This window comes from Mobula birostris, chromosome 31 (assembly GCF_030028105.1).
Source record: "Mobula birostris isolate sMobBir1 chromosome 31, sMobBir1.hap1, whole genome shotgun sequence".
NCBI lineage: Eukaryota > Metazoa > Chordata > Chondrichthyes > Myliobatiformes > Myliobatidae > Mobula > Mobula birostris.
In genome coordinates, this window is record NC_092400.1 from 37,077,442 (window position 1) to 37,102,895 (window position 25,454).

The 25,454-nt window shown below is 44.5% G+C and overlaps 1 protein-coding gene across 3 annotated transcripts in view; it reads left to right on the top strand.

Moving 5' to 3' along the window:
* The window catches only part of LOC140190674 (unconventional myosin-XVIIIb-like), a 462,061-nt gene that overhangs the window by 194,952 nt on the left and 241,655 nt on the right, over positions 1 to 25,454 (top strand). For all 3 annotated transcript variants that reach the window (XM_072247443.1, XM_072247444.1, XM_072247445.1), the window contains one exon: positions 21,722 to 21,889. In XM_072247443.1, the coding sequence (XP_072103544.1) occupies positions 21,722 to 21,889 (168 nt within the window). The remainder of the gene's footprint in view (positions 1 to 21,721; positions 21,890 to 25,454) is intronic.

The following is a 25,454-nucleotide window of genomic DNA, read 5'->3' on the forward strand; positions in this document are numbered from 1 at the left end:
CTGGTTTTACTCCTGCCCTTAGTATTTGAATTCTTTTTTGTATTCTTCTGGAGTGGAATATGACAATTCCAAATTCAATAGTGCTTTTTCAAATGGTTCCATTTAATATTACAGAATGTGCTATATACGTACATCCTGAAATTCTTGCTCTTTGTAGACACCCACAAAAACAGAAGAATACCCCAAAGTTCTGATGAAAGGTCTCGGCCCAAAACGTTGACTGTTTACTCTTTTCCATAGATGCTGCCAGCATCTGTGTGTGTTGCTTAGACCAACCCAAAGAATGAGTGACAGTAAAAATGTCCAAAAGAAGCCCCCTCCTCCTCCTCCCAAGCACAAACAGCAGCAGAGCATCCCTCCCCCTCCCCCACTTACCTCAGGAAAGATTTGTTGCATATACATTGAAATGTTGAAACATATGGCATTGTTTGTATTGTGGATGTGCTGGGGGCATTCTGCACCTGTCACAATCCTTCCAGCGTGAATATAACATGCCCGCAATTTAACTAACCCTAACTGAACATTGATGGAATGTGGGAGGAAACTGAAGCACCCTGAACCCCTGATCTTACAGTTGGGGCTGTAAAGTGTTATGCTAATACTACACAACCATGCAGCCCCCACCAGAGGGTACTTCTGGTCAATGGTCACACTGCACGCCTCTCCTGGTTTTCTGTGTCAAGTGACATTGTCAACACTGCACTGTGAGATGACTTAGTTCATCCCTTGGATTGGGAGAACCTTTCACTGGATATCCTCATGACAACTGTGCATTCAGAGTGTTTATCAGGCCTGGTGTTCCCTGTACCTAACTCTGCTCTTTCAGATTTCTCACCCAATGCACACTATTCAGCCAATGATCACATCACTTTTTCTTCCACTTTTCCCCTCCTCTTTCCACATTTCTCCACCTCACCCCAACAAGACTCAAATCTCCAGCCAGGTCTCCACCACTTCCTACCCAGACCCGAAGCTGGCTCTTCAACTGTTCAAAGTTCACACAGTGGTGTAGCGGCTAGCAATACTCCTTGCATTGCCCGTGTTGGGGTTCAATTCCCCTGCTGTCTGTAAGGAGTTTGTATGTTCTCCCTGTGACCACATGGGTTTTCTCAGGTGCTCTGGTTTTAGAAACATAGAAAACCTACAGCACAATACAGGCCCTTTGGCCCACAAAGCTGTGCCGAACATGTTCTTACCTGAGAAACTACCACGAATTTCCCATAGCCCTCGATTTTTCTAAGCTTCATGTACCTATCCAAGAGTCTCGTAAAAGACCCTATTGTATCTGCCTCCATCACCATTGCCGGCAGCCCATTCCACGCACTCACCACTCTCGGCTTAAAAAATTTACCCCATGACATCGCCTCTGTACCTACTTCCAAGCACCTTAAAACTATGCCCTCTCATGTGAGCCATTTCAGCCCTGGGAAAAAGCCTCTGACTATCCGTACAATCAATGCCTCTCATCATCTTATACACCTCTATCAGGTCACTTCTCATCCTCTGTCGCTGCAAGGAGAAAAGGCCGTGTTCACTCAACCTATTCTCATAAGGCATGCTCCCCAATCCGGGCAACATCCTTGTAAATCTCCTCTGCACCCTTTCCATGGTTTCCACATCCTTTCTGTAGTGAGGCGACCAGAACGGAGCACAGTACTCCAAGTGGGGTCTGACCAGGGTCCTATATAGCTGCAACATTACCTCTCGGCTCTTAAACTCAATCCCACGATTGATGAAGGCCAATGCACCGTATGCCTTCTTAACCACAGAGTCAACCCGCGCAGCTGCTTTGAGCATCCTATGGACTTGGAACCCAAGATCCCTCTGATCCTCCACACTGCCAAGAATCTTACCATTAATACTATATTCTGTCATCATATTTGACCTACTAAAATGAATCACTTCACATTTATCTGAGTTGAACTACATCTGCTACTTCTCAGCCCAGTTTTGCATCCTATCAATTTCCCGCTGTAACCTCTGACAGACCTTCACATTATCCACAATGCCCCCAACTTTTGTGTCATCAGCAAATTTACTAAACGATTCCTCCACTTCCTCATCTAGGTCATTTATAAAAATCACGAAGAGTAAGGGTCCTAGAACAGATCCCTGAGGCACACCATTGGTCACCGACCTCCATGCAGAATATGACCCATCTACAACCACTCTTTGTCTTCTGTGGGCAAGCCAGTTCTGGATTCACAAAGCAATGTCTCCTTGGATCCCATGCCTCCTTACCTTCTCAATAAGCCTTGCATGGGGTACCTTAACAAATGCCTTGATGAAATCCATATACACTACATCTACTGCTCTACCTTCATCAATGTGTTTAGTCACATCCTCAAAAATTCAATCATGCTTGTAAGGCATGACCAGCCCTTGACAAAGCCATGCTGACTATACCTAATCATATTATGCCTCCCCAAATGTTCACATATCCTGCCTCTCAGGATCTTCTCTATCAAATTACCAACCACTGAAGTAAGACTCACTGGTCTACAATTTCCTGAGCTATCTTTACTCCCTTTCTTGAATAAAGGAGCAACATCTGCAACCTTCCAATCCTCTGGAACCTCTCCCATCCCCATTGATGATGCAAAGATCATCACCAGAGGCTCAGCAATCTCCTCCCTTGCCTCCCACAGTAGCCTGGGGTACATCTCGTTCAGTCCTGGTGACTTATCCAACTTGATGCTTTCCAAAAGCTCCAGCACATCCTCTTCCTTAATATCTACATGCTCAAGTTTTCCAGTCCACTGTAAGTCATCCCTGCAATCGCCAAAATCCTTTTCCATAGTGAATACTGAAGTAAAGTATTCATTATTACCTGTGTTATCTCCTCTGTTTCCATACACACTTTTTCACTGTCACACTTCATTCGTCTGATTTTCTCACGTCTTATCCTCTTGCTCTTGACATACTTGTAGAATGCCTTGGTGTTTTCGTTAATCCTGTCTGCCAAGGCCTTCTCATGACCCCTTCTGGCTCTCCTAATTTCATTCTTAAGCGTCTTCCTGCCAGCCTTATAATCTTCTAGATCTCTATCATTATCTAGTTTTTTGAACCTTTCTTAAGCTCTTCTTTCTTCTTGACTAGATTTACAACAGCCTTTGTACACCACGGTTCCTGTACCCTACCATACTTTCCCTGTCTCATTGGAATGTATCTATGCAGAACATCACGTAAATATCCCCTGACCATTTGCCACATTTCTTCCATACATTTCCCTGAAAGCATCTGTTTCCAATTTATGTTTCCAAGTCCCTGTCTGATAGCCTGACCTTTACCCTTACTCTTTCCTAACTTGTCTGTTCCTATCCTTCTCCAATGCTACGGTAAAGGAGATAAAATTGTGATCACTATCTCCAAAATGCTCTCCCACTGAGAGATCTGACACCTGACCAGATCTATTTCCCAATACCAGATCTCTCCTCTTGTAGGGTTATCTACATATTGTGTCAAGACACCTTCCTGAACACACCTAACAAACTCTACCTCATGTAAACTCCTTACTCTAGGGAGATGTCAATCGATATTTGGGAAATTAAAATCTGCCACCACGACAACCCTGTTATTATTACACCTTTCCAGAATCTGTCTCCCTATCTGCTCCTTGATGTCCCTGTTACTATTGGTGGTCTACAAAAAACACCCATTTGAGTTATTGACCCCTTCCTCTTCCTAACTTCCACTCACAGAGACTCCATAGACAATCCCTCTATGACTTCTTCCTTTTCTGCAGCCGTGATGCTCTCTATGATCAACAGTGTCATGCCTCACCTCTTTCGCCTCCCTCCTTGTCGTTTCTGAAACATCTAAAACCCAGCACTTGAAGTAACCATTCATGCACCTGAGCCATCCAAGTCTCTGTAATGGCCACAACATCATAGCTCCAAGTACTGATGCACGCTCTAAGCTCATCTGCTTTGTTCGTAATACTCCTTGCATTAAAATAGCCGCATCTCAAACCATCAGTCTGAGCGCATTCCTTCTCTATCACCTGCCTATCCTCCCTCTCGCACTGTCTCCATGTTTTCTCTATTTGTGAGTCAACCGCCCCTTCCTCCATCTCTTCAGTTCGGTTCCCACCCCCCAACAATCCCAGTTTAAACTCTCCCCAATAGCCTTTGCAAACCTCCCTGCCAGGATATTGGTCCCTTTGGGATTCAAGTGCAACCCGTCCGTTTTGTACAGGTCACACCTGCGCCAAAAGAGGTCCCAAAGATCCAGAAATCTGAATCCCTGCCCCCGCTCCAATCCCTCAGCCACGCATTTATCCTCCACCTCATTCTATTCCTATTCTCCCTGTTACGTGGCACAGGCAGTAATCCCGAAGATTACTACCTTTGAGGTCCTGCTTCTCAACTTTCTTCCTAACTCCCTGTAGTCTGTTTTCAGGACCTCCTCCCTTTTCCTACCTATGTCATTGATACCAATATGTACCACGACCTCTGGCTGTTCTCCTTCCCACTTCAGGATATTGTGGACGTGATCAGAAACATCCCAGACCCTGGCACCTGGGAGCCAAACAACCATTTGTGTTTCTTTCCTGCAGCTACAGAATCACCTGTCTGACCCCTAACTATAGAGTTCCCTATCACTGCTGCCATCCTCTTCCTTTCCCTACCCTTCTGAGCCACAGGGCCAGACTCTGTGCCAGAGGCACGACCACTGTTGCTTCCCCCAGGTAGGTTGTCTCCCCCAACAGTACTCAAACAGGAGTACTTATTGTTAAGGGGGACAGCCACAGTGGTACTCTCTAGTATCTGCCTCTTGCCCTTCCCTCTCCTGACTGTTATCCACTTATCTGTCTCCCCAGGCCCCGGTGTGACCACCTGCCTATAGCTCCTATTTATTACCTCCTCGCTCTCCCTGACAAGACAAAGTTCATCTAGCTGCATCTCCAGTTCCCTAATGCGGTCTCTAAAGACCTGCAGCTCGACTCACCTGGTGCAGATGTGCCCGTCCGGGTGACTGGGAGTTTCCCGGACTTCCCTCATCTGACATCCAGTACAGAGCATTGGCCTCACACACATTCTTCCTGTCTGTATTCTACACAGTTAACCTACCTCGCCTCGACCCAGTATCGTCGAAGCCCCGTTGAAACAAAGCCCTCCTACTCTGTCTCCCTCTACTCCATCACCCACTCCACTGATGCCCGCTCTATAAAGCTGCCTCCTTTTAAGCTCTTCTCGTGGTTCTACTGGCTGACGTCCATGTGCTTGATTTCCTCTCAATGTCCAAAGGTGCAAATATTCATGAGGATTAGTGAATTGTGGGCATCTACTTTGGCACTGGAATCACAGCAACTCTTGCAGATTGCCCCAGCACATATTCAGACTGCATTGGTAGTTGGAGCGAATGACACATTTCAATGCACATGTGGCACATGAAGGATTCCTCTCCATACCTGACCTGTTGAGTTCCTCCAGCATTTTGTGTGTTCTACTCTGGATTTCCAGCATCTACAGAATCTCTTATGACAAATAGAGCTAAACTTTAAGATCTTTAATCTTTAAAGTTGGCAGCGGCCATGAGCAAAACCGGTGAGACGCCATTCATGGCCTCCAGCATGTGATATTGTCATTCAGAGAACACACCGGCCTGTAGGCCTGATCATCTCCGGGAGAAGCCTTTCTCACCTCGAGAATGGTGAGTACTTGGAATGCACTGCTTGTGAGTGGGGGAAGAGGAATCACTGACAGCATTTAAGATGTGCGTAGATGAATTCTTGGGTTGGCTATGCACAGAAGGTTAAGGGCCAGGTGCTGGAAGAAGGGATTCATACAGAAGCGATGCCCAGTGGTTGATATTCAGTTGGTTATCCAATTGGCCTTTTTCATGTTATACAACTCATGATTAATCAGCCCATGATTGGATGGTAGAGCAGACTTGATGAGTTGAATGGCCTATTTCTGCTCCTATATCTTACAGTCTTTTGGACTCCATGACTTTAATGCTGCTCAAAGTGTCCATGGAGACATGCCCGCTGGTAACCTAGACCCACAGGGTGGTTTGGTTGTACCTGCTGGCTCTTGGAGTTTCTCAGATCCCACTCATTTTCTGGTTGGTTGCAGATGACCTGTGATGTTCTGCAGGGATCAGTGTTGGGACTGCTTCTTTTCACGTTATATGTTAATGATCTGCACGACGGAATTGATTTCACTGTGGCCAGGTCTGCAGATGCTACAAAGATAGGTGGAGGGGCAGGCAGCGCTGAGGAAGCAGGGAGCAGTTTTGGACCCCACATCCAAATCTGGACTTGCTGGCATTCGAGAAGCCGCAGAGGATATTTACAAGAATGATCCTGAGAATGAAAGGGTTATTGTTTCAGGAGTATTTGCTGGCTCTGGGCCTGTACTCATTTGAAAGAATGAGGGGTTTCTCACAGAAATCTATCAGATGCTGAAAGGCTAGATAGAGTGGATGTAGACAGGATGTTTCCTGTAGTGGGTGAGTCAAGGATCAGAGGGCACAGCCTTAGAATAGAAGGATGTCCCTTTAGGACAGAGATGAGGGAGAATTTCAAGCCAGAGTATAGAGAATCTGTGGAGTTCATTACCACAGATGGCTGTGGAACCTGGCTACAGTATACTTAAAACAGAGGTTAATAAGTTCTTGATTAGTAAAGACCCTGCAGGGTACAGGGAGAAGGCAGGAGAATGGGGTTGAAAGGGAAATGGATCAGCTATAATTGGATGGCACAGCAGACTCGATGGGCTGAATGGCCTAATTCTGCTATGTCTTATGGTCTTATGACTACATTACTAGGAAAGAAAAGATCTGTGGTTGAAATGGCAGTGATGGTTTCTAGGGCAACATTAATTGTGTTTCAGGCATGCAGTGCCAGTTTATCCCTGGGAAAGCTGGCAAGTGGATTGTGGGCACTTGGTAAGTGATAATGGGTCTTTTATTGCTCTATGTACTGAGATACAGTGAAAAGCTTTTGTTTGCCTGCCATCCAGAAAGATCATTCCAAACATAAGTATACTGAGGTGGTATAAATAAAAACAGAAGGGTATGTTGCAGTCACAGAGAAAGAGCAGTGTTCAGGCGGTGGGAGGGAAAGATGTGCTTGGTGGTGGGATCCTGTTGGAGATGGCGGAAGTTACAGAGAATTATGTGCTGGATGTGGAGGCTGGTGGAGTGGTAGGTGAGGACAAGAGGAATCCTATCCCTGGTGAGGTGGCGTTTAGGTGGGGTGAAGGCAGACATGTGTGCAATGGAAGAGATGAGGTTGAGGGCAGCATTGATGGAAGAGGAAGGAAAGCCCTTTCTTTGAAGGAAAGAAATCCTTAGTTCTGGATTGAAAAGCCTCATCCTGAGAGCAGATGCAGTGGAGATGGAGGAACTGGGAGAAGGGGATAGCATTTTTACAAGTGACAGGGTGGGAAGAGGTATGGTCCAGGTAGCTGTGAGAATCAGTGGGTTTATAGAAGATATCAGTTGGTGAACTGTCTCCAGAGATGGAAACAGAGAGATTGAGAAAGGGGAGGGAGGTGCTGGAAATGAACCGCGTAAATTGAGGGCAGGGTGGAAGTTGGAGGCAAAGCTGATGAAGTTATTTTATTCTTCTCACATTCCCTTCAATTCTCCTGCACACTAGTGTAGTGGTTAGCGTATTACAGTGTTAGTGAGCCAGTTTCAATTCCACTGTATCTGTGAGGAGTTTAAATGATCTCCCTGTGCCTGTATGGTTTCCTCTGGTTTCTTTAGATTCCTGCCATATTCCAAAGACGTGCGGGTTAGTTGGTTAATTGGGCGGCAGGGGCTTGTTCGGCTGGAAGGACCTGTTCCCATGTTGTATCTAGAGCAACCACACTGCTTGTCCTTGGTAGAATGTGCAATTCACACATACGTCACTGGAGGTGAGAATTGAACCAGGATTGCTAGTTGCATCACTGTGCTCCCCTATTGCCTTTATGCTGTGTACATCACAGCAGCTTCAATGAGTAGCAAAATGGATTGCAACTGAGTTGATGTAGAGAGTTTGTACCATCTCTGACAGAACCTGAGTGTTTTTGGCGATACAGATTAGAGAATTCAGCCCATGCCAAAAACAAAAATACCACTTGGTTAGGTCAGTGGAAGAGACATTTCAAATATCAACGCACAGAAAATATTGGAGGAACTTAGAACATCAGGCAGCATCAAGTGTTCATCTGATGAAGAGTCTTCTCTTGAAATGTTGACTGTTTCAACGTTGATCGTCAAGGGTCTCGGCCAACCAGGCCACGTTCCTTTTTTGCTGCTACTATCAGGAAGTACACCATTAGGTTCAGAAAGTTATCACTCTTCAACCAGTGTGGATAAATTCACTCACCTCAGCACTGAACTGATTCCACGTCTTTTTGACTAACTTTCAAGGACCCTACATCTCACGCTTTCGGTATGTGGGTATTTATTTATTTATTTATTTATTTACCTATTTCTGTTCTTCACAGTTTTCCATACTTTGAACTTCGTTTACCTCTATCCACAGATGCTGTCTGACCTGCTGATTTCCTCAAGTATTTTGTGTGTGTTGATCCAGATTTTCAGGATTTGCAGAATCTCTGTCAAATACTGCTTAAAGTTTTCTTTAAGATGGTTGTATGCTATGGAGGTATTGCAGCATAGAATGTGGCTTTTGACAATGCCATCACATTTCCAGGCAGCAAGGAGGTCACATGATAAAACAAGGAGCAAAGAAACTGCAGATATCGAAAATCTGAGATAAAACAGGAAGTGCTGGAAACACTCAACAGGTCAGCGGCATCTACGGAAGCAAAACAGTGTTAATGTTTCAGGCCAGTGAAACTTTATAGTAACGTTCATATATCTGCACTGCACTGCTGTTACAAAACAACAAATTTCATGACATACGTCAGTGCTAATAAACCTGATTCTGATTCTAACCTCCCTTTAAGACCCTAAGTCCCAGCATTTTCTGTTTCCATTTTATGTTTTTTTAATTGTGTGTGTGAAGTGCAGCCAGAACAAAGTATGGATTGTTTCGAGTGTTGTAGCCAGTAATTGGGTACAAAACGTCCCCATGCCTGGCTGTATTGAATGTAGTCCTGAGTTGGCAGGGGAGGAAATCTTGCTTTGAAGTCTTGCTCCGTGGCTGGGCAAACCTTCAAAAGCGTAACCTAATTAAAAATAACACAATATTTTTAATTATTTACTTTTATTTGGAGATACAAAGCAGAACAGGCTCTTCCAGCCCAACGAGCCACTTCGCCAGCAACTCACCTATTTAACACTAGCCTAATCAGAGGACAATCTATACTGACCAGTCACCCTTTGGAAAACCAGAGCACCCGGAGGAAACCTACTCGGTCACAGGGAGAACATACAAACTCCTAACAGATGGCGCTGGAATTGAACTCTGAACTCTGATGCCTTGAGCTGTAATAACTACTGTGGTACTGAGGCTGTCCAATACCACGGTGCCTTACATCTTCTGGATCCACCTATCCACCCGCCAGCTCCTGCTCCACCCCGTCCCCCCTCCCCACCCACCCTTTTAACACTGGCTATCTCCCCTCTTCCAGTTCAGATGAAGGATCTCGACCTAAAAGGTGGGCTGTCCATTTCCCTGCATTGAGATGGTGTCTGACCCACTTTGCTCCCCTATGCTTTGTGAGTTACAGTGGAGACTTAGCACTTCGCCTCTCTGGTTCTTAGAGCAAGGTACTAGCTCACTACTTCCTCTCGTGGTCTATTTGCTTATCTCTGGAACTGCAGTGATATGTATGGGAATCCACCTCATCATGCACACAACTACACCCGGCACTCCTTTCACGGCTTCCTTCGAGACTTTCCGGTTAAATGCAAGGCCCACAATGGAAAACGCCTAGCTCACGGTAGCCTTGTGCCGTAAATCTGTAGTAGCACACACAAAATGCTGGAGGAACTCTGCCGGTCAGGCAGCATCTATAGAGAGGAACAAAGTCCTGATGAATAGTCCTGGTTGATTCTTTATTCCTCTTCAAAAAACTGCCTGACCTGCTGAGGTCCCCCGGCATTGTGCGTGTGTTACTCGGGACAGTTTCTTGTTTGCTTTACCCTCCTAAAGCACTCAAATAAATGAAGTTAAGTCGGTGGATATTGAAATTTTGATTATTTATTTATTGAGATACAGCATGGAATAGGCCCTTCAAACTGCACCACCTTCCAATCCCCTGACTTAATCCTAGCCTAATCACAGAGCAATTTACAATGAATGATGAAACTATAAAAGTCTTTGAACTGTGGGAGGAAATCGGAGCACGAGAGGAAACCCACGAAGTAACTGGGAGAATGTATAAACTCCTCATAGGCAGTGGCAGGAATTGAACCCGGGTCACCTGTACTGTACATTGTGCTACCACGCTGCCCTAATCTGGAATAAAAGCAGGGAATGCCAGAAACGGCTCAGGCAGCATCTGTGTTTCATGAGTTAATGTCTCAAGTTGATGAAGCTTGTGTCAGCCGTTACAGGTGTTAGACAAGTATGGACGCAGGGAAGGGGAAAGCACGATGGAAAGAAGGGAAGACTGTGAAGTGTGGAGGTAAAGAAAGTCCAAGAGTGATACAGCACAAAAATGATAGCCTTTACTTTGTTAGAAGTTTGCGTAGATTTGGCATGTCACCAAAAACTTTGACAAACCTCTATAGATGCACAGTGGAGAGCATCCTGACTGGTTACATCATGGCCAGGTAGTCCATGAACAGAAATGTCTGTAGCCCAGTCTACCACAGGTAAAGCCCTCCACACCGTTGAGTACATTTACATTTACATGGAGCACCGCCACAAGAAAGCAGCATCCATCATCAAGGACCCCCATATTCCAGGCTTGGATCTTGTTTCGGTACTGCCACTGCACAGGAGGTACACAGGCCTTAGGTCCCACATCACCAGGTTCAGGAACAGTTATTCCCCCCGACTATAAGGCTCCTGAACTGACGTCACTCACCTCAACTCAACACATCTCAACCTACAGACTCACTTTCAGGGACTTTTTACAATTGATGTTCTCAGTATTATTTTGCTTTGTATTTGCACAGATTATCTTCTTTTGCACATTGGGTGTTTGTCAGGCTTCGTTTATGAATAGTTTTTCACAAATTCTATTATATTTTTAATATTCCCGTAAATGGCCAAGAAAATGAATCTCAATGCACTATTACTGATAGATCCTCTACATACTTTGATAATAAATTCACTTTGCTGATCCAGTTTCTCCTCAAAGGCTAATCTTCTCATCTCTCAAATCAGCTGGGTGAATCTCCTCTGCGGAGCCTGAAAAGCCAGTATGTCCTTCCTCAAGTAAGCAGACCAGAACCACACACACCACTCCAGGTGCAGCCCCATCAGTACCTTGTACAATTGCAGCATAATTGCCCTGGTTTTAAATTCAATTGCTCTATCAATGAACGCTTTCAATGAATTCCATTTACCTTCTTGATAACCTGTTGTCCAGAGGGTGGTGTGAGTGTTGAGTGAGCTGCCAGGAGTAGTGTTGGACAGAGGTTCAATGTTATCATTTAAGACAAGAGGGGTAAGGAGGGCTATGGTTTGGGTGCGTGTAGATGGGACTAGGCAGGAAAATAATGAAGCATGGACGAGGTGAGCCAAATAGCCTCTTTCTGTGCTGTAATGCTCAATATATAAATTCACTATAAACTTGAAAGGAAAACATTCACAGTGTTTCAACTCTATTGTAGAACTAGCACTGACACAATGGGCTGAATGTCCACCTTCTGTATCTATCATTCTGTGATGATATTCAGAGCTTTATTATCTGTTATATGTTCTCTAAATTTTAATTGCTTCCTCATTTTCCAACCATTTACTGCTCCATTGCTCGAGGCTTTTTAATAGCTTGTTATTAGCTTGTTAAAACACTGCAGCTTTATTTCTTCCTTTAGACTTTGCTGTTTCCTAAACTTGGTTGATAGTATTGTCAAACACTGAAGAGTCATGAACGCGACATGTTGCACTGTGGTTGGTGAGAAACTGTCAGAACTGTCACCATCAGAGAATTTCCTGACATTCTGGGACCGACAGAAACTGTCGGGAGAGGGAGTGAGTCACAGGTCTCTGCTCCTTGTCGAATGCTCTACAACTTCACTCTGGGGTGTTGCCGAGGGATAAATGTTAGCCAGGATGATTGGTAATCAGTTTATCATTGTCATGTGCCGAGCTACAGTGAAAAACTTTGTTTTGCATACAGATTATTTTGTCTCGTCAGTGCATTGAGGCTGTACAAGGGAAAACAATAACAGAATGCTGAATAAAGTATTAAAGTTACAGAGATGGTGCCATGCAGCAGACGAAGGGCACAAGGCCTTAATAAGGTAAATTATGAGGTCAAGGTTCCATCTTATCATTCATCACATAGTTATCCTCATGATCTTCAGAGTTGTAACTTGGGACCTACTGTCTTCGTTTAAAGTCTGCAGTGGAAAATGACACACATTCTGATAACCCTGCATTCCGGCCACAATGCAGAAGTGTGGCCACTGGAGATTGTGTCCTGAAGTCACTTGTCCTGCATATATCTGCTCGTACCACCTGTACTGGCAGGATGCTCCATACGCCCACTAACCTCCGTGTAAAAAAAACTTATCTCTAGCACCCCCCTATACTTTCCTCCAATCACATTAAAATTATACCCCTGGCAGGATGCTTCATACACCCACCAACCTTTCTTCTAGTGCGTTATCCAACTCATCAGCTGTCATTGTTTCCTCTTCTGGGACCCTATTCTTCCCCCATACTACCTCAAGACTCACTAATCTTCCTATCACTTCCTGGTTCTCTTCCCCAGCCATCTCTACAGGGTGTCTTATAAATGGTGTCCTCCGATCTCTCTAGTGCCTGCCTCTATTTGTATTTCCAATTTAGGCAAGCAAAGGCCGCCATCCGTCAGTTGTATCCTGGAGGAGATGGAGGATCTCCTTAGTGGTTTTCCTGACTAATCAATTGAGTGCTTTCAGAATGTTTTGTGAAGCCTCAGCAAGGGTTAGATGGAAATACACTCTTGGGATGATGAAGATTTTGAGTAGTTCGACTCTTTGGGTGGGTTTTAATTTAGCTATCAAACCATCCCTCGAATTTCGCATTCCAATTATCACTTGAAATGCTGTGCCATGGGTCTACACATGCTCCCAGATGCTTTTCAATGTTCCCTGGGGGGCATATAGGATATTACTTCCCAAATGAATCTCCATGCTTCCTCCATATTGTCTGCCTGGTCCAAATGAAGTGAAATCTCCTAGTCTTCTTCAAGTTTACCTCCAGCCTAGTAGATCTACAGAATGATGCTAGAATTTCAATATTTTTCTTCATTCCCGCGTGGGAGTCGCTGACAATGGCGATGTCATCCGCGAAGGCGAGTGCGGTACATCCCGGACTTTGGCTAAGGCCGGGAGCCCCCATTATCTGCCTAGCCAGTCTCTTATGATCCTTCTCGTACAGCACTTGGTACGCTTTTTGATGTTATTGGAGCAGATCTTTCCTCTGCTCCAATAACATCACCTGCATTGCGATATTAAACAGAATAGGCGAGAGGGGATCACCTTGTTTCACTCCTCTCTTGATGTTGATTTTCTCCATTTTGCCACAGACCAATTCGATGACGGTCGAAGTATTATTGTACAGATCCATAATAAGGTCTGTAAATAGTTTCGGAGTACCATCCTTTGTAATACCTTCAGAATAAGCTTGTGGTCAATAGAATTGAACACCTTAGCCAGGTCCATAAACCATACTGCTAGGTCCTTATTCCTTCTCTTGGATCCCCTGATGATGTTTTCCAAGATTATTATATTCTCATTGCATCCCTGTGTGTTCTGCATAAACCCTTTCTGTCACCATGGTGTTTTGCCAACATCTTGGTGAACACTCTTAAGAGTATTGGACCAATTGTTATTGGTCTCAAGTTGTCCAAACATCTTAACTGGTCGGGGTCGTCCATTTTAGGAATTAACACTGTCCAGCTCCTTTTCAAACACTCGGGAATGCTACCGGATTGGAGCCAAGGTGAGAGGAGTCTAGGCAGCGTTTCCGTATTTTCATCCAAGATGGACTGGATGTTCTTTTTTGTTCGGCCATCAGGGCCTGGGGCACTGTCCTCCTTGATTCCCATTAGAGCCAATTTTACTTCCTCTAATTCGATTTTCCTAAGTAGGTTATATTCGTTCATTTTACTGGAATACTTCTCCAGCTTACTCAGGTCCGCCCTATTGTTGGCAGTCCCGAGTCTCTCACTGAAGCTCCAGAAGACAGTTTCTTTATTCAACGGACTTTGGCTAAGGCCGGGAGCCCCCATTATCTGCCTAACCAGTCTCTTACGATCCTTCTCGTACAGCACTTGGTACGCTTTAGATATGCTTTTCTTCGGGGCACTTCTTTGTGTATTACTGTTTTTCGGTATGAGTAGTACATTGTCTGTCCTCAGGTCCCTTTGGTTTGTGTGACAAGATTTCACAAATCTCTTAACTAGGCTTATGGAGATCTGTTCGATCAGACTGATCCTGGTAGCGAAGCTGGCATTGTTCCTCCTGTCACTTAGCAGGTTTTTCGCTTCCTCAAGTCCCTCCATGATGCCGTGTGGGATCCTACCAGGATCGCTCTTCACGATGTTTCTAGATTTAACTTTCAAAGGGGAGTCCACTGGCTCTGAGATCTCTTCATTGTGTTCTTCCGACAGCTGAGCCGCAGCCTGACTAATTTCCTTTAGCTTCTTTTTCTCCAAATGTCTACGTTTATCCGAGATCTGCTTATTCGTTTTAGTCGTTAAGATTTTGCTGATCTCCAGGTTGATGAATCTCGTCTCCGTGAACCTCTCTTCTAATTCCACCAATAGGCTGACTTCGTCTGTCTAGACCACCTTCCTGCCCGGTTTCTTCTTGACGAGGATCTCTTCCCCTCGTTTAAGGTTCCGAACCTCCGGGTGACAGTGTCTCTCGTGTTATCCCAAACTGCTCTTGGACTTGAAGGAGACCTTACATATCTCACACTGGAAAGGCGTACCCACTGGTTGTAAATTGGCACCCTTACACTTCCCAGTGTGGCATGCAATTGAGTGAAGTTTGCCTGCCTTTTCGCATTTAGTATATCTTATTTGGTGTGTTTTTTCAGGTGGTCTTTCGACACCCCGAGTGTGCTATAATGTCCGGAAGCTGCACATATGGACATTTTTCTTTAGAGAATGTTCTTTAGAGATTGCTACCTTTCTCCTGTTGACCTGTGCTCTCTCTCTGGGCAGAGCACTTATCCACTAAGTCACTGCACTCGTCCTTTTGAAGTGGCAAAAAGAAGGAGTCAGTTTGCCATGTTGGAGTGTGCAATCTCCCAGTCAGAGCAACTTTACATTAGTGTGTAATACAGTGTTTGAGGGCCTCTGTGAAATATGGTTTAAAATCCATTGGGTGACCTGTGTGAGAGGGAGAGTGTGGAGTAAATTGCATCTGTGATCACAGCAATTGCATTGGTATTATTGGTGTTGTTCTCCATTGCCCCGTGTCTTTGTTTTGTTCTGTCACTGTTCCACTTGACTGCCTGCTGTCTCGATGACTTGCATTATGATCCAGCCACAGCCGTGCTTTGAACTTAATAAACCAGGCACTGAGACAATTTGTGCCGACAGAGCTGCTGTGATGCCTTTGCTGTCTTAAACGTTGTAAAGAGAGCAGTGGCATTTCTTGCTTGTTTCCGCTGTACAGTCAGGGAGGTAGGCTGAAAAGCTGCAACGTGCTTTTGGGACTTGGTGTGGTTATTAGTCACTTCAGCTGTACAGCCAGGCAGGTGGCAGTGACAAGAGACAGAAGGCAAAAACAGAATGGTAATGTCAGCCAGGAACATGAAACAAGTAAATAAGAGAATGAAGAGGTGTGACAACAGTGTTGCAGGGACAGTTCATCATGAAAAATAACTGGATTGTTCAATTTAAACCCATCATCACTTTGAGGAGCCAAAGATGAGTCAGATGCAGAGAGGGTGGGTCAGATGCCCTTGACCAGGATGGTTTGGACCCAGATGCTGGAGTATCTGGAGCTAGGATCAAGGCACGGTGTCAAACTGAATCAAGTACTGAACACAAAACAAATGCCAGTGGAAATCACTAGTAGCACTTTCAATTGAGCACTGAACCTCAGTTCAGGTGCTCTTTAAATACTCAATTCCTGGTGTCCAAAACATCATTGCCAATTAACAGGACTATCCTGAATCCTTAAAGGGCCACACCAGCTGTCCATACCCGGAGAGTTAGAGCATCTAAATCCTGGAAGCTGGTGTGGTTGAGATCATCTCATAACACTAGAGTGGGGACGAGTGGTATGATTGACCATAAGATCATAAGACATCCCTAGGAGCAGAATTAGGCCATTCAGCCCATCGAGTTTTCTCTGCCATTCCATCATGGCTGATTTATTATCCTTCTCAACCTCATTCACCTGCCTTCTCCCTGAAACCTTTGACATCCTGACTAATCAAGAAATCAATGGTAAGACTCCTGGCAGTGTGGAGGATCAGTGAGATCTTGAGGTCTGTGTCCGTAAGACACTCAAAGCTGCTGAGCAGGTTGACAGTGTTGTGAAGAAGGCGTATGGTGTCTTGGGCTTCATCAACCGTCGGACTGAATTCAAGAGACATGTGGTAATATTACAGCTATATAAGACCTTGGTCAAACACCTCTTGGAGTATTGTGTTCAGTTCTGATCACTTCACCACAGGAAGGATGTGGATGCTATAGAGAGAGTGCAGAGGAGATTTACAAGGATGTTGCCTGCATTTGAGAATAGGTTGAGGGAACTTGGCCTTTTCTCCTTGGAGCAATGGATGATGAGAGGTGACCCGACAGAGGAGCATAAGATGATGAGAGGCATTTATTTTATGGATAGCCAGAAGCTTTTTCCCAGTGTCAAAGTGGCTAAAATGAGGGGGAATAGTTTTGAGGTGCCTGGAAGTAGGTACAAGGGGGATGTCAGGGGTAAGTTTTTCACGTGGAGAGTGATGAGTGCGTGGAATGCACTGCCGGTGGTGGTGGAAGCGGATACAATAGGGGATTTTAAGAGACTCTTAGATAGGAACATGGAGCGCAGAAAAATAGAGGGCTATGCAGTAGGGAAATTCTAGGCAGTTTATAGAATAGGTTACTGGTCGGCACAACATTGTGGGCTGAAGGGCCTGTAATGTGCTGTAGGTTTCTATGTCTCTATCAACCTCAAAGGTACTCAATGACTTGACCTTTAAGGCCATCTGTGGCAGTGAATTCCACAGATTCATCATCGTCTGGCTAAAGAAATTCCTCCTCATCTCTGTTCTAAAGGGACATCTTTCTATTCTGAGGCTCTGCCCTTTGGTTCTAAACTCACCCACTGTAGGGAACATTTTTGTTCTTCGGTGGTTTTATGGTGGTTAGCAAACAGCTTTCAGGTGCGCTAATGTCACCATCTGAATTTGGAGTGTGGGTCAGGATATCCCAATCCTATATCTGTATCTAATTCTATAAGAATGACCTGTATTCTCAAGGAACTGCACAATATGTTTAAATCAATAATCTAGTAAATATCCTCTCCATATCCACTCTATCTAGCTCATTCAATACTCCATAGATTTCAATGAGATCCCTTCTCATTCTTCTAAACTTCGACGAGTATAGGCCCAGAGCCATTAAACACTGATCATATGTTAACCTTTTCATTCCTGGATTCGTTTCTGAGCAGGAGTTTGGGAGGACAGTACCATCTGGTTAATTAAGTTTGTTAAAGGTGCTGAATATGGATAGTAGCAGAAATGATTCCAGAGACAAGAGCAAACAGCTTTAACAATTACTACATGCACTTCTTTCCCTTCTCAAAGGGAACTGGGAACTTGTCACAGTCTTAGAGAAAAAATAAGGCTAGAATGTGACTTTTGGTAGACGTGGGCATCATAGGTTGTAGAAGGGACTTTTATGATTGATATAAATGGAGTGGCTGCAAGAGTGTGGTATCCTCTGGTGAGGACCCATTTCCAGACAACTCAAAGGCATTTACAAGTCAGGAAGTCCAGAAAATGGGCTCCATTTCCATGAATGAATGCAGCACCAACAATTCCCACTCTCACTTCCTCAGAAAAGCCCCAGCATCGTGAAAGACCCTGCCCATGCCAGATACTCCTCTTCTCCTCTCTTCCATCAGGCAGAAGATACAGAAGTCAGAAAACACCTCCCACCAGGCTCAAGGACAACTTCTATCCCACTTTTATAAGTCTATGAAACAGTTTCCTGCTACAATACCTTGGACTCAGAATCAGACACAAGGAATTCTGCAGATGCTGGAAATTCAAGCAACACACATCAAAGTTGCTGGTGAACGCAGCAGGCCAGGCAGCATCTCTAGGAAGAGGTACAGTCAGGATGAAGGGTCTCAGCCTGAAACGTCGACTGTACCTCTTCCTAGAGATGTCGCCTGGCCTGCTGCGTTCACCAGCAACTTTTATGTGTTACTCAGAACCAGAATCAGGTTTAATATTACCGGCATGTGTCATGAAATTTGTTGATTTGAAGCAGCAGTACAATGCAATACATAACAATAAAAAGTATAAATTACAATAAATATATAAGTAGAGCAAAAAGAGAGGAACAAATAGAGAGGTAGTGTGCACGTTCCTTGTCCATTCAGAAATCTAATGGTTTAGGGAAGAACCTGTTCCTGAAATGTTGAGTGGGTGTCTTCAGGCTCCTATACCTCCTCCATGCTGGAAGCAAAGAGAAGAGGGTATCTCCTGGGTGATGGGGATCTTTAATGATAGAGGCCACCCTTTTGAGGCATTGCCTTTTGAACATGTCCTTGACGCTGGGGAGACTAGTGCCTATGATGGAGCTGGCTGAGTTTGCAACTTTCTACAGTTCTTTCCGATCCTGAGCAATGGCCCCTCCGCACAAGACTATGAGGGAACCAGTTAGAATGCTGTCTGTGATACATCTGTAGAAATTTGCAAGTGTCTTTGGTGACATACCAAGTCTCCTCAAACACCTAATGAAATCTAGCCGCTGTCGTGCCTTCTATGTAATTGCATCAAATCTGTTGGGCCCAGGGTGGATATCCAGAGATGTTTACAGGCAGGAACTTGAAACTGCTCACCCTGTGCACTGCTGACCCCTTGAAGAGCCCAGCACCCTGATGTAGCTATTTCTATTGTCCAGGTGAGCCAAGATTGAGTGGAGAGCCAGTGAGATCGGCAAATTGTAGCAGATCCAGATCTTTGCTTAGGCAGGAGTTGATTTTAGCATGACCGACCTCTCAAATAACTTCATCTCAGTGGAAGTGAGTGCAACTGAGTGATAGTCATTGAGGCAGCTCACCCTGATCTTCTTGGGCACTGGTATGATTGTCGTCCTTCTGAGGTTGGCAGGGATCACTGATTGCAGCAGTGAGAGATTGAAGATGTTCTTGAACACTCTCTCTAGTTGGTTGGCACAGGTATTTGGAGTCCTATCAGGTACACCATCAGGGCCTGACCCCTTGCAAGGGTTTACCTTCTTGAAAGACGTTCTGATCTTTCTGACCAGTTTCTGAGACAGAGATCACAGGTTTACCAGATGCTGCAGGGATTCACACAGGTGTAGTTTTATTCTCCCTTTCGTGGCGTGCGTAAAAGGCATTGAGCTCATCAGCGAGATAAGCATCACAGCCATTCATGATGTTAGGTTTTACCTTGTAGGAAGTAATGGCCTGCAAAGCCTGCCAGAGCTGATGTGCAACCGATTCCTCTTTAATCCCAATCAGAATTCTTTTTACACCCTTAAAATAGCCTTCCGTAGGTTGTACCTAGACTTCTTGTATAATTTTGGATCACTGGTCTTGAATGCCGCAGATACAGTGCTCAGCAGACTATGAATCTTCTGGTCCATCCACAGCTTTTAGTTTGGGCATGGCTGGTATATTCTCAAAGACTCACACAGGTTGTCATGTGGTACAATCATGGCTGATCTTTGCTGGCCTCTACTCCTCTTCTGGTACCAGTTCCCTGTAACCCTCAATTCCTTGAAGTTTCTCAACCTGAAACACCAACTGTTTATTCCTCTCCATACATGCCTGACCAGCTGAGTTCCTCCAGTATTTTGTCTGTGTTACTCTTTTCATCTTTCATATTTCTAAATCCTGGAACTTCCTGTCCATCAACAATATGGGAGCCCCTTCAGCACTCTCTTGCAGTGGCAAGTGCATCAGGTGCCAGCTAGTGCAATAGAATTACAATTTTTATAAAAGAAGCAGCAAATCTGTCTTTATCCAACTCAAAACAGGGTTTTAGATAACCCATATTTGTACAGAGATTAAAACTAACCTGATATGCTCATGCTGATTCTCTCTCTGCAGATGCTGTCTGGCCTGCTGAGTATTTCACCACTTTCTGTTCTTATTTCAGATTTCCATCATCTTTAGTTCGTGGATTTTGGATATTTGTTATGTCTGGCAGTCAAGTAAATAAAGGTGGATGTGACTTTTTTGAATTTGGGAGCTGAATCCATTATTTAATTTGCTGATTGGATATAGACACAGTTCCGCTCATCATGGGAAGCAGCCTACCCTCTATAGAATCTGTATATTCTCTTTATCGCTTCAGTAAAGTAGACAGCACAATTGGAAACCCTACTCACCTCATACTCTGTCTCTCCTCCCCTCACCCATTGAGTAAAAGCCACAAAGGCCTGAATGCACGTAGCACCGGGCTCAAGATCAGCTTCTATCCCATTGTTATCAGACTCATGAATGGACCTCTAGTATGATAAGATAGATTCTTGGCCTCACAATCTACCTTGAGATAATCTTATTGTCTACCTGCACTTCACTTTCTCTGTAACTGTAATACTTTATTCTGCATTGTTACTGTTTTATTGTGTTTTACCTCAATGCACTGTGTAATGATCTGATCTGTATGAAAAGTATGCAAGACAAGCTTCTCACTGTACATGTGACACTAATAAAGCAATACCAATAACAATATATTACTTTAAAGGCCAGCATTGATTTTCCATCCCTAATTACACCCTAACTAGACAGGAAGCCATTTCACTAGTTAAGATCAACTATATTCATAGAATCATAAAATATAGAAGTGCGCTCAGCAACCCATCGAGTCTCAAGTCTGAAGATGGGGAGTGTCTCGAAATCAGTCCATGTGATGCATGACCTGCACTGCATGGAAAGTCCACGAGAAAACGTTGTCTACAAGGAACATGAATGATCCTCCTGCTTCCCTCCCTCGATTGCACCGGCCATTTCCATCAATCCTTTTCTCGTCCCCTTGCATTACTCCACATTCCCTTCACTCATCTGCATCCTGTGCAGGACAACTTAGTCTTTGGGATGCGGGAGGAAACCAGAGCTTTTGGGAGAAACCGAAGTGATCCAGGAGAATGGGTCAGAGACAGCACCCGTGGTCAGGCTTGTAGGGGAGCCATGAGGAAAGGGCTTCCGTGTTAGTGCAGACCAAAGCTGAACTTGTGGCTATACCAGGTAGGTATTTCAAATTTCCTTCCTATTCAGAAAGACAACCCGCTAATTCTACAGTCATCAGCACTAACACTCAGATTTTATGCAGATTTATACAATTACTTGTGCTATGATGCAAATGCCAAGCTGTGGAACAGAAGAGCAGTCCTCAAGTAATAAACCCACTGTGTTACTGTACCCACCTGTATTGTGCTGAGTCATCCTGTTATGAAATAGTCTCCTGCTTATATTTTTCACATTCTTTCAGTTGGCAGGAAACAATTTATGAAGTTTGAGTGGGCCCAGAACGCAGCCAGTGTGCTTGGATGTGAACTGGAGGAGCTCACGGCTGCTGTCTTCAAACATCATCTCAAGCAGGTCATCCAACAGGTGACTGGCAAGCTGAATTCAGCTGACACTGCAGAGAACGCAGCAGGTACATCTCATTCACAGCTAGTTCAAACCAGTTTTATACTTCATGCCTGCTCGCTTCATAGAATTGTAGAAAATTTACAGCAGAGGAGTATGTTCCCGTTGAGAAAGAACCACTCAGTCTAATTCCATCTTCCATCACTTGGTTGATAAGCCTGTAGGTCACACTGTTCAACACAAATCCAATCAATGTTTAAGTGTGGTGAGGGTTTCTGCCCCTCAGTCCTTTTAGACAGTGAAGTACAGACAGCCTCTGGCTGAATTGTTTTTGCCTTCTCTCCCCTCTAATCCCTTGATGCCTTAAATGTCCTTAATATACCTGCCTCTACCACTACTGTATCTGCTTTAAGTGCCAGATGCACTTGGGACATGTAATATACCTGCCCCTACCATTAATGAAGTTGGTGTATTGCCAGATACATTAGGGACATGTATACCTGCCTTTACTGCGACTGTAGCTGGTTTAAGCGGCAGATACATTAGGGACATGTAAGTGCCCCTGATAGGCATGTATAGATGAAAGAAAACAGGAGGCTATATGAGAGGGAAGGGTTCCATTGATCTTAGAGTAGAGTAAAAGGTCAGCATAAAATTGAGGGCTAGGTGTGAGGGCAAGGTTAGATCAGTTAGTTGGTTAAAAGGTTGGCACAACAGTATGGGCTAAAAGGCCTGTACTTTTCTAAGTTCCATTCTTAAAGCCTAATGCACCCTTTGTCACAGGAAGATAAAGCTCAGATACAGACTCCTCAGCAGACTGAGTCCATGCTGACCCCATTTACAGTAATCCTACATTCGTTCCATTTCACTCTTCACTATTTCCCATTAACAAGCCTTAGATTAACAGCACTCACCTGCACACTAGAGACAAGTTACACCACTCATTACACACTAGAGACAAGTTACACCACTCAGCTACACACTAGGGACAAATTACACAAGTCACCTACATACTAGGGACAGTTTACACAACTAACCAACACACTAGAGCCAAGTTATACCACTCACCAACACACTGGAGACAGATTACACCACTGTCCTGCACACTAGGGACAAATTACACAACTCACCTCTACACTAGGGACAAATTACACAACTCACCTATACACTAGGGACAAATTACACAACTCATTTATACACAAGGAACAATTTACAGCACTCACTCAACATTAGGGACAATTTACACCACTCACCTACACACTAGGGACAATTTACACCACTCAACAACACACTGGAACAATTTACACCACTCACATATGACCTAGGGATCAGATTGGACAACTCAACAAAACACTAGGGTCAATTTACACTACTGACTTGCACACTAGAGACAATTTACACTAGGGATGACTTACACCACTCACCTCAACACTAGGGGCAATTTGCACCACTCAGGTTGGACAACTCACCTATACTAGGGAGAATGTACACAACTCACCTGCACACTAGTGAGAATTTACACCACTCACCTACACACTAGTGACAAATTACAATACACACTAGGTCCAATCAACACCACTTAGCTGCACACTAGGGACAATTTACGATGCCGCAATGCAGTAAGGTGCCAGTATTCTGCAGAAACACAGATCAAATAGGAGTTTTATCCATATCTTTGAGAGGGGGCACTGATCCACTCTCTGCCCTAGGTCTCCTGTGCCATACTCTTGACACAGACTCAGTTCTGTTTTCTGGCCCCGAGTTCCATTGAAAGACCAATGTTGGAACAAACTGATGAGTTTAACCTTTGCAATCCTGGCTTAAGTGGTCAAACTTGTTGCTGATCATCTGCATTGCTTTAATGTTTGGTAATGTTGGCAGAACATGGGAATAGCCCCGGTAATCCAGGGCTCTAGCTGAGTGGTGGCCAAGTGTTCTCAACGCCTGGTAAATGGGATAAGCTAAGGGAGGTTGGATAATGCATCAAAAGAAGCCCATTCGCCGTGGTGATCCCTCAGTTTAACGAGTCTCTGCAAAATGGACCTGCTTTGCTGGCAGGGTGTTAACATACACAGGATGTTTCCATGATGCTGCTCTGGCTGACCAGCTCTGCATCCAAATGAGCAGCTCCTGATGTGAGATGTATGCAAATGAGCATGTTGGGCTTCAATTAACGAGCAATTTGATCACATGATCAAGGTCCATAGATCAAAGAATTGGAAATGAATCCATTCTCTCATTATTCTCTTACCACATCCTTGCTAATATTGATTTTCAGTCCTGAGGCAGCGGGGAAAAGAAATATTTGCACTTACAGTGGAAAATGTCTAATTCCTTCCTTCATTGCTTCTATATATCGCCTCCCAAATTTCTGGAAGAACTTAGTGGTAAAGCACTGTCAGTGGAGGCAAAGCGACTGTCGATGCTTTGGGTTGAGACCCTGAATCAGGACATTGGGGATGGTCTCTATCAAATTAAAGAGAGAATAAGAGAAAAAGAGGGTGATAATCACTTGTTTTCTATCTGGACTGCTGCTGAATACGGGTCCTGGAGGTCTAAGAAAAGTGTTCTCTCCTCTCCTATCAGATTGCTTCTTCTCCTGCCTTTGCCTCTTCCACCTAAAGCCTTCCAGCTTCTCACTTCATCCTCCCCCTCCTCCATTAACACATCTTCCTCCTCACCTGGTCTTACCTATTACCTGCCAACTTGTACTCCTCCCCCTCCTCCCAGCTTCATGTTCTGCCTTCTACCTACTTCTCTAGTCCTGTTGTAAAGTCTCAACACCAAATGTCAACCTTTCCATAGACGCTGCAAGACCAGCTGATTTCCTTTATGTTTTGTGTGCGTTGCTCAATATTTCCAGCATGGGCAGAATCTCATGTGAATTATTACTGGAAAGCAGGGGCAATGTCCGAGCAACTACTGCAGCAAGAATCCTCTTCCACCCACTTCGCTGTCATCCCACTGTGAGTTACTTGGATGTCTCACAAGACCATAGTGGCATGCTGGCCTTATTGAAGGTGGTTTGGAATTTAAAAATTAGAGTAATATTGTTACAATGGCCCAGCGTACAAGGCCAATCCAGGCACTGTGTAAAATTTAATCCCTTTGTTTAAGAAAGGGTTTACTAGGGCCAGGGGCGGTCCAGGCAGTATCAAGCAGAAATGGACTAATCCAGGTCATGGAATGGGAGAGTTGGCAGGAAGTGCAAGAGGAGGATCCATCAACCACAGAAGAAGAGAAGCAACATTTCCTGAAAAAGTGATCCTCCTAACGAAGGGTCTTGGATAAAGCATTTAGCACCGTTCATTTAGAGTCATAGAACACTACAGCACAGAAGCAGGCCCTTTGGCCCATCTAGTCTGTGCTGAACCATCAACCTTCCTAGTCCCATCGACCTGCATCCGGACCATGGCCACCCATACCCATACCCTTCCCATCCATGTGCCTATCCAAATTCCACTTAAAAGTTGAAATTGATTCTGAATCCACCACTTGTGCTGGCAGTTCAGTCCACACTCTTACCACCCTCTGAGTGAAGATGTTCCTCCTCAAGTTCCCCTCAAACATTTCATCTTTCACCTTTAACCCATGACCTCTAGTTGTGTCTCACCCAACCTCAGTGCGAAAAG